The sequence below is a fragment of the Ciona intestinalis genome, chromosome 3 (assembly GCF_000224145.3).
Source record: "Ciona intestinalis chromosome 3, KH, whole genome shotgun sequence".
In the NCBI taxonomy this organism is placed as follows: Eukaryota; Metazoa; Chordata; class Ascidiacea; order Phlebobranchia; family Cionidae; genus Ciona; species Ciona intestinalis.
In genome coordinates this window covers 1-9,029 of record NC_020168.2, presented here as the reverse complement: position 1 = coordinate 9,029, position 9,029 = coordinate 1, and the positions used below count along the sequence as shown (strand labels likewise).

At 34.5% G+C, this 9,029-nt stretch overlaps 2 protein-coding genes across 3 annotated transcripts in view; one reads left to right on the top strand and one right to left on the bottom strand.

The window, feature by feature from the left end:
* Positions 1-7,819, top strand: part of LOC778907 (signal transducer and activator of transcription 5B) — a 16,412-nt gene extending 8,593 nt beyond the window's left edge. Inside the window, exons 10-21 of one of the 2 annotated variants that reach the window (XM_018811365.2) lie at positions 1,799-1,957; positions 2,301-2,403; positions 2,457-2,536; positions 2,923-3,010; positions 3,065-3,196; positions 3,423-3,515; positions 3,583-3,745; positions 4,180-4,330; positions 4,876-5,015; positions 5,794-5,952; positions 6,339-6,509; positions 7,172-7,819. In XM_018811365.2, the coding sequence (XP_018666910.1) occupies positions 1,799-1,957; positions 2,301-2,403; positions 2,457-2,536; positions 2,923-3,010; positions 3,065-3,196; positions 3,423-3,515; positions 3,583-3,745; positions 4,180-4,330; positions 4,876-5,015; positions 5,794-5,952; positions 6,339-6,509; positions 7,172-7,230 (1,498 nt within the window). In that variant the 3' untranslated portion in view covers positions 7,231-7,819. The remainder of the gene's footprint in view (positions 1-1,798; positions 1,958-2,300; positions 2,404-2,456; positions 2,537-2,922; positions 3,011-3,064; positions 3,197-3,422; positions 3,516-3,582; positions 3,746-4,179; positions 4,331-4,875; positions 5,016-5,793; positions 5,953-6,338; positions 6,510-7,171) is intronic. The other variant, XM_018811366.2, reaches the window with a different exon arrangement.
* Positions 7,820-8,382: 563 nt separating this feature from the next.
* Positions 8,383-8,994, bottom strand: LOC108949309 (intraflagellar transport protein 56-like). Its single transcript, XM_018811119.2, has 2 exons — positions 8,844-8,994; positions 8,383-8,602 (listed from the first exon to the last, which is right to left on the bottom strand). Exons 1-2 carry the CDS (start codon positions 8,975-8,977, stop codon positions 8,488-8,490), a joined length of 249 nt encoding a protein of 82 aa, XP_018666664.1. The 5' UTR covers positions 8,978-8,994; the 3' UTR covers positions 8,383-8,487.
* Positions 8,995-9,029: the final 35 nt, after the last annotated feature.

The window sequence follows — 9,029 nt, the reverse complement described above, 5'->3', positions numbered from 1 at the left end:
ATCATATTTATTTCACAGATGCCGCTGTACACAAACGAGCAACCACAGAATGGTTCAATGTCAAGTTCACCTGGCAGTGCTATGCAGAAAACTGAGCCGATGCCAGATATGCCTCGTGTTCAATACATTATGAGGGTAAGTGGTTGCTGATGGTTGTTTTACAAGTAAAAAATGATGTTAAAATAATATTTTTATGTAAAATTTCAATCTGAAAAAGTATTATGTTCCAAAAAGTTCCAAATTGAAAAAAAAAATTATGTTAATTTACAGATTAAAAAAAATTTATATTAAAATTCGAAATTAAAAAAAAAAATTTTTTGCATAGGATTTAAACCAAGCTGAGTTATGTAGTCGAGAAATAACTGAACGTATTGAACGCATGGTTGGGGAATATCAACAACTTCATTTATGCACTGGTGGAAACTGTAAGTTGGAATTACGTCTGTTTCATAGACTATTATTATGCATGTATCATGTTACATTATTGTCAGCCGTATATTAAAAACAAATCGAATACAAAGTTACATAATTTAAGACTTTAAGTGGTAACTTGCAAGCGGGAATAATGTGTATGAAACATTACCAGAGTGTTATAACGACTCTCATTGCCCCATTCTATGTGAGGATAAATAAGTTACATACGGGTAACTTGCAAGCCAAGCAAGAATACCCTGCCATGCAAGAATATAAACTAAATTCTTTCATTTAATATGTTGAACAGTGCAAGTCCTCGATACATACGATCCACGTCTTATTGCGAGTGCAGAGGAACAACGAACATGGAAAACAATCATCGAGTTGCGTGATTCTCTCGTTCAAACAAGACAGGTTGGTCTTATTTGCATATAAGTTGATATAACATATTTATCTCACACTTTTTTGTATTAAAACTATAATATTTAATCAAATGGTTTATCACATTATATTGTTTGTAGGTTACATGTCTTGCTCCATTTTTTTTGCAGATTAAAACTTGGATGTTGTTAAACTTTACTGGGTTTATTACATTATACTGTTTGTGGGGTATAAGAGTCACGCCTTTTTATCGAATAAGTTTTGTACTTCTGTTTCATCCATAAACGTGTTATACTGCCTATCATTTTTAGTCCTGTCTTTCAGTTTTTGTAAATTTGTCCAATCTTTACTACCATGACTGAAGAAATAAAATAAATGCATTTATTTCTACATTACATGCAGCATACACTTTATATTCCCAGGTTCTTATTCATGAATATCATAAGGACCAATTGTTCAACCAACTTCAATCTTTGCTTCGTCGTGTCAAATGTGAGATAGCTGAGTGGAAACGAGCTGAAGCTTACTTGAGTAATGGGAAGCAAGTTGCAGATAGCTCAGATATTGACCAACTGGAAGATTGGTGGGTTTTGTATTTGTAATATTTCCTGTGTTATTTTCTCGCTATGTTTATTATTAGCTATTAATTCAGTTTAAAAATAAAGATATTAAATAATTACCCACAAAGTTATATACGTGGCAACTCATAAGCGGCACGAGTTATGCATGAAACAGAGCACTCGTGACATAACAACTGTCGTTGCATCATCATGCGATTATAAATAAGTTACAAACATGGTAACTTATTAGCGGGTACGAGGTGTACGAAACAGAACACCCATGTTATAAGGACTGTTGTTGCCCGCCATGCGATGATAAAGTAAGTTACATACATGGTAACTTGTAAGTGAGCCGAGGTATATGAAACAGAACACCATTTCAAAATGACCATATTTGCCTCGCCAGAGAAGGTTATATGAGTTACACTTATTCTTCCATACAGTTGCAAACCGCTTGCGAAACTTTTCCTTCAAAGTCTCGATCAAATATTGAAGCTTCAACACATAGAGGTTGATAACTTGCTCAAGGAACAAGAGAATATGAAAATGCTTGATTACCTGCGACAACATTATGAAAACATGGCCAAAGACCTTGTGGAAAAGTAAATAGTATTGTTCAGTTATCAAGAGCAATTGTTATACAGTAGGGTAGGGAAAGATGGGACACCTTTTTATTCTATTTTCTCGTCTGATTGGGTAATAAGAAAAAAAACATTCAAAGAATTACAAAACAGTAATCTCACAGCTCCCATAGACCGTTGTTAATTGTTTAAAACACAATCAGGTTATTTGGATATTATGTGCTAAATGTGTTCCATCTTCCCCCGCCGTACTATATAACATGTTTCTGTTACAGTTCTGTTACAAGTGTTTTATGACGTTTTTTTGTTATAATAGTTGCATTCTTAAGTAATACAGGAAAATTTATATAATTTTCTGTTACAGTGCGTTCATTGTGGAGAAACAACCTCCGCAAGTTCTAATGAAAGACAAGAAGTTTATGTGCCAGCTACGACATCTTGTTGCAGATGGTTTATCCATCCACCAAGTAAGATTAACATGATAGAAATATCTTTATATTTTAATACAAATTACTTGTAGTTCCGATTCGACACACAAGTCCAACTAGTGAACACCGAAGCAGCTTGTGCTATTGTGGACGGTGGTCCATCCACTCCTATGTGAGTTTATGATATAATTAACAAACATTTAATATTGAATGTTGAACAAAACCCTTGATCATTGTGTGGCATAATGTTCTTGCGCAAGATACTAAACTAAACTTCTCCAACCTAGGTGATGAAAATATAAAATGTTCGCTAAACATTTTATAATGTTTACACAAACTTTTCTGCCTGAAGTTTAATTTTGTTTAACTACTTTTTACTGTAATGGTCGTGTCTTTTATTGAATAAGTGTTGTACTTCTGTTTACTTACAATAACTGTTGTTTTACCGCTATTTCCCGTCTTTGCTTTTTGTAATTTTTCCAAAAAAACTTTGCTAGTCTGACCAAAGAGATAAAATTAACTTTTTCATTTTATATTCATACTTATTCTTTCTTGCAGCAAACCATCGGGAAAAATCTTGAACAATTGTCATAAGTCGGATTTTGTTGAGCAAACCAAGCAACTGCACGTACACATGCGAAACATGGTATACTTAGTAAAACACACACAAGTGTTTAATATTAACTTGTTATCCTCGCAGAGCTTAAGCATGAGGCAGCGTGGTGATCGTGGGAGGGCAGATTGCGTGGCAGAGGAAAAGTTTTGCATGGTTTTCCGTGCGTTTATATCACTCCGATTCCCCTCCAAGGCAGAATATGATGTGGTGGCGCAGGTTTGTAGAAACTAACTCTTTATTTTGTTTAATTATTTATTCTTGTGTATTTACTATTTAACTGTTTAATTTTTGAAAAAAAAGGTAATTTTTAAAGAAAAAAAAATATTTAAAGATTTTTTTTAAATAACATTTTTCATCATCACCTAATAAAATGTATACTATATATTTATATATATATATTTGTTCAATTATATTTAAAGTAATTGTAAAAAGTTTTTTTCAGACTTTCTCGCTACCCATCGTTGTGATATCGCATGGCAAGCAGGAAGCTGACGCTCAAGCCACCGTTTTCTGGGATAACGCTTTCTCAGAATCGGTACGTAGGTTTCCAGCTCTTCAACATGTTAGGAAGCACGAACTGATAAATGACTCCGCTGTTCCAGGTCCGTCGCCCGTTCGAAGTCCCGGATAGCGTTCCGTGGAATTGGATACTGGATGGTTTGAACTGTTTGTGGAAGAAGGAATGCGAGAAAGAACCGGGCAGTGCTTCCGAAGGCATCGGTCTCACGCACGAGGCAAAGAAATATCTCACAGTGAAATTGTTGGGTAATATTTATATAAACAATGATATAAATATTCTGTTACTTTTGCTACCAGGCATAATGTCAATACCCTTTTAGCAGCTCATCTGTATAAACCAAACAGTCTCTGATAAAGTCTTGTCGAGTGGCGAACAAAATGTTGGAACTGTTTTGACTGCTACATAGTCAGCTTTATATAATGTCCATGTGGTGTCTGTGATTTAATCATAACAACCGTGTTTTATTTTATATGGATAAGTTCCTACAGCATGGCATACCATAAGACATGAGACTTATGCCAGAGTTGGCCCATTACCCCAACAATGTATATGCACGTCTAGTGTATACGGGTGAGGTTTTACAGTGTGGCAAGCCTTCAGACCTGGAGTTCAGGCCAGAGTTGGCCTGTTAGTCCAAGATAGCAACTGTTATTCTGATTATCTTTACTTTGTTACATAGGAACGGATGCAGTTGATCCACACACACACGTATCATGGAGACAATTCAACAGAGAGAATCTTCCTGGTAAAGGCTTCACATTTTGGACTTGGTTCTTTAAAGTCATGGAGCTTGTATCGAGTCCTTATGTCAAGAAATTCTGGAATCTCAGGTAAAGGATTTATGCCACAGTGACTTGCATGTTTGCTTTTGAATTAGAGGTTATAGGTTCAAGGCCGGACGCTGCTACCATTGTGTGGGTATGTGTCCTTGAACAAAACCATCAACACAATTGATCCAGCTCAGTGGTTACTTATGGGTCTCTAAATTGTCAGCCATAAAATAAAAAAGAAATTTCTCAAGAATATAATCACCCATTGGGTTTTGTAATTGGTAACTTGTAAGCAGACACGAGGCGTATGAAACAGAACACCCGTGTTATAATGTCTGTCGTTGCCCCGCCATGCGAGGATAAATAAGTTACACACGTGGTAACTTGTAAGCGGCACAAGGTGTATGAAACAGAACACCCGTGTTATAAGTTAATGGCTGAAGTTTTCATGCCATGCGTAGATAAGTTATAGATTAATGTAAATAAGTTATATTTATTTATTCATTAAAAGCGCAGGTTTGTGTATAAAATGTTAGCATGTGTTTACCAATGTTTAAAAATGGTAAAGTGCGATTATAATCAATTTTTTTTTTTTTTTAACTCAGGTACATCACTGGTTTCATTGGAAAAGCCGAGTGCCAGAATTATTTACTTACGTGCCCGCTTGGAGCTTTTATGTTCCGCTTCAGTGATTCTCAGCTTGGTGCGCTCTCCATATCTTGTTATACTTATTGTGAGAAAACAAGTAAGTGTTATTACTTCCACACGTTTGATCACTCACGCATATACCATGGGACAACCACTTAGTTGTTTCTTTTAAGAGGTTTAGTAATTTCTCATTATATATTGGGGTAGGGAAAGATGGGACACTTTTCATTCTATTTTCTCGTCACATATGGTAGTAAACAAAGTACATTCAAAGAATTATAAAAATGTGTCCTCCTGACTTCCATATACCGTTGTTGATTGTTTAAAACGCGCTCAGAATAATCGGATATTATGTGCTAAAGGTGTCCCATCTTCCCCCACCCTACTATACTAAACTACCTCAATCAAGGGACAAGTTCATATATACTTCTTAAACCTTGTACTGGATAATAATAAATCTTTCATCTTTCAATACCATACTTCAGCAGGTATGAGGTTTCTAAAGCAACCTCATATTTAACATCAAACACTTGCGTTGTTACTAAATATACAAGTTTATTACCAACATGCGCTTGTAATTCGAAGAACCAAGTAACTTAATATTGTTGCAAAACATTTTTTAATGCGACTTGTCTGCTATGTGTAACGACCACACTTCTTTTTTTTAACTAAATGTAAATATGTTTTAAACGGTAAGCCTGTTTTTTTAACGACTTTTATTTTGTAACTATGTCCTGTCTTTCATTTTAATTATTTTTCCATCTTTCACTACCCTAATAAGAAGATACAACTTTTTTATTATTAATATTATTGTCATATATATCCAAACAAAACGGAACAAACTGTTTTTTTTAACATTTATTTTTTTAATGCAGAGAGAAAAGAAGTTGGCCATCTTGAACCAGACACAATAAAAAGACTTCAAACACGAAGCATCCCTGATATGGTGAAGGATCTTGACTACCTGCTTTATCTTGGAGCGGATATTCCCAAGGACAGAGCGTTCGGTCCTTACTACACGCCTGAGTTTCGGGGTAAGTATATACACTCATATAATCTTACACTGTTTATGCATCTTAAAAGGCCAATGACCTTATTTCATAAATATTGAACGGAGAAGTTAAGGATTTTAACTCAGGGGTTAGGGGTTCAAGGCTTGTCCCTGCTACCACTTTGGGGGTATGTGTCCTTGGGTAAGCCACTCAATGGCAATTGCTCCAACTTGGTGGCAACTAATGGGTTGTCTAAAGTATCAGCTCTATCACCCACAAAGTTACAAACGTGGTAACCCCTAACAGGGCACAAGGTGTATGAAACAGATCAACTGTTGTTGCCCTGCCACATGAGAATAAATAAGTTACATTTATTCATTTTATTTGCACCAGACCAGAATAATAAATTTGTTCATTTATATATACAGTGGAGTCAGCACAAAAGCATGATTACTGGCCCAAGTCTCTTCAAGTTGTGACAAAAAACAACGGGACCACAAGTACATTTATTCGCTCAATGAAACAGCCTAACTCACCGGACATGGGGCCTCACGTGCAATTGAAATCATCCATGTCGCCGCCTACCTTTGGCTCGCCAGGTTCGTACGTTTGGGTAAACCTTTTGAAAAAAATGTTTTTCAAAATAAATAGCTTTAAATGTATGAAAAATATTCACTTTTTTGAATCATACATCTCACCAACTAAAACCTTTAAAAAAGTAAAACATCTCGAAAGAAATAAAGTGTTTTTTCTATCCCATCTGTTAAATGGATGAATGTCACCTAATTATCCTTACATTACATGGGGGCAACTACAGAAGTTATAACATGTGGGTTCGATGTCATCTACCACGGTTCGATGTCATCTACCACTTATGCTCACTTACTACCAACTATGTAACTAACTTTCTGGGTGGAATTTTAATGTTTCTTAAGATAAAATATTTGGGCAACCCATTGATGGGTTGAAGCAAATAGTGCTGGGTATCATATCCCCAAAACACACACACAGTGGTGGAAGCATTGATCCTATAACTGGGTAACAGGTTGAATGGCAAGTTCGCAGTATGCTATTCTGGCTCATTGTAAGCATGTTCATAACTAAAAAAATTTGTAAGAAAAAAAACGCTAAAAAATTGTAATCTGGCCTGCAGTATATGATACAGAACACCCATGTACACCTATAACGGCCATGGTTTTCTGGCTACTGGAGTATAAAGAAGTTATATTTTCACACTCATTTAATTGTTAACTTTCCGCAGGTACCCCCTTATCTCCGCTGGACCTCCTGTCCCCCAACCCCTCGCTACATGGTGAATAACTTTATTGATATAATGGACAACAGGAAATATTCTAGTAATTAGTAAGGTGGGGTAAGATGGGAGACCTTTAGCACACAATATCCTGAATGTGTTTTAAACAATTAACAACGGTATATGCGAGTCGTGAGAATACGGTTTTATAATTCTGTAAATGTTTTTTGTTTACTACCAAATGAGACGAGAAAATAGAATATAAAGGTGTCCCATCTTCCCCTATCCCACTATATCTATCATACTCCATGAACTGTTTGTATATATATCATGAATTACTCTGTTGCTTGTAAGTTTTGATGACAGTTAAAATGAATATATAATTTAATTATTATGACGCCAAATAATTTTTGTTGTTGTTAATTTTACCATTTTTTTCCTTTGTTTGTATTTGATCAGAATTTTGAACCCTGCAGTGCATTAAGCATTTCAAGTATTTTTAAACTTTTAAGAGTTCCAATAGTTCTGCATGGAAAATGTTCCTTGTTAATTTTATAGTTACTGCAGTGCCCGATTGCAATACGTTTGTATCGCAATATTGTGTAAAGTTTTTGTTTCTTTGTATGTTTGTAAATAAACATTCCAATCATAATATAATAGTTTGTCGGGTCTATTTCAGGTGTTTTAAAACAGTTTTAGACGCTTTATTCACCAACTTTCAGACATTCAACTTGTTACCACTGCATAGGGATTCGCATATACCCCCTTTCAACAATGATTCGGCTTCTTTAGCGCAATATTGTTAAATCATGTTTGTAATTTCTGATACTTTATGATGCTATTACCAACTAAAAACTGTAAAAATAATAACCAAAAAAGATTAGGCTCTTAAAAGTGAAACTGTCCTTCCAACATATTTTTCTTTCCTCGCATAATGCGAGTAACAACCAACCTCCTACAGCAGATGACACGCTTAAGACGCTAACTTTGTTCTTGCAAATAATTATGTGTGTACTTACGCACATATAGTTACCATAAAAAAAAACAGTTTTTCCGTCTAATTTTCTACTTCCTTAGTCCTTCTAAACTTAAATCCCTATGTTTTTTGTATTGACATTTTATAACAGCCATGATCAAATTTACTATGAATATTTTTTGTTGCCTTTAAATGTTTTTAATAAAGGTTTGTTGGAACTTCCATAATTAAAACTAAAATAAAAGAAACACACTTGTGATAAAACAATTTATGAAATAATATATTTAAAACCAACAATATAAAGAAAACACATTAACCAAATTAATAAGTCTTAAGGTTAAAATGCGTTTCAATTGATTTCAACTCTATGATCGTTAGCCCACTTAGTAATTATACGAGATATATATTCCACTTGTGGATTACTTGTGTTTCGAAGAATGAGAAGCAATTCCTTCAGCATATCTCTGTACATAATGAAGTTTTATTGATGAAAATTTTAGGTTTAAATTTATTAAAATGTTGAATGCTCAAAACAAAACAATAAAAAAACATGAACACAATTTTGATAGAACATAAAAAAAACAGACAAAAATAAACAAAATTTGGACAAAACATAAAAACATGGTCAAGATTTGGCCAATTTATCTTAAATCATATATTCAAAATATTTATTTTAAACAAAATATTAAAAAAATCGTTTCTTACCTTGGTTCTCTACCCAATACAATACTTTGAAACAATCCAACAAGAGCACCACGTTTGCCACTCCAGTGTGCAGGACTTGGATCCAAATGTTCCAAAACATCAAATGCTTTTGCAGCTATGTAGAAATGTCTCATCTATATAAAATTAAATGAATTTTTTCACACAATGCTACCATGTGTGTAAGCA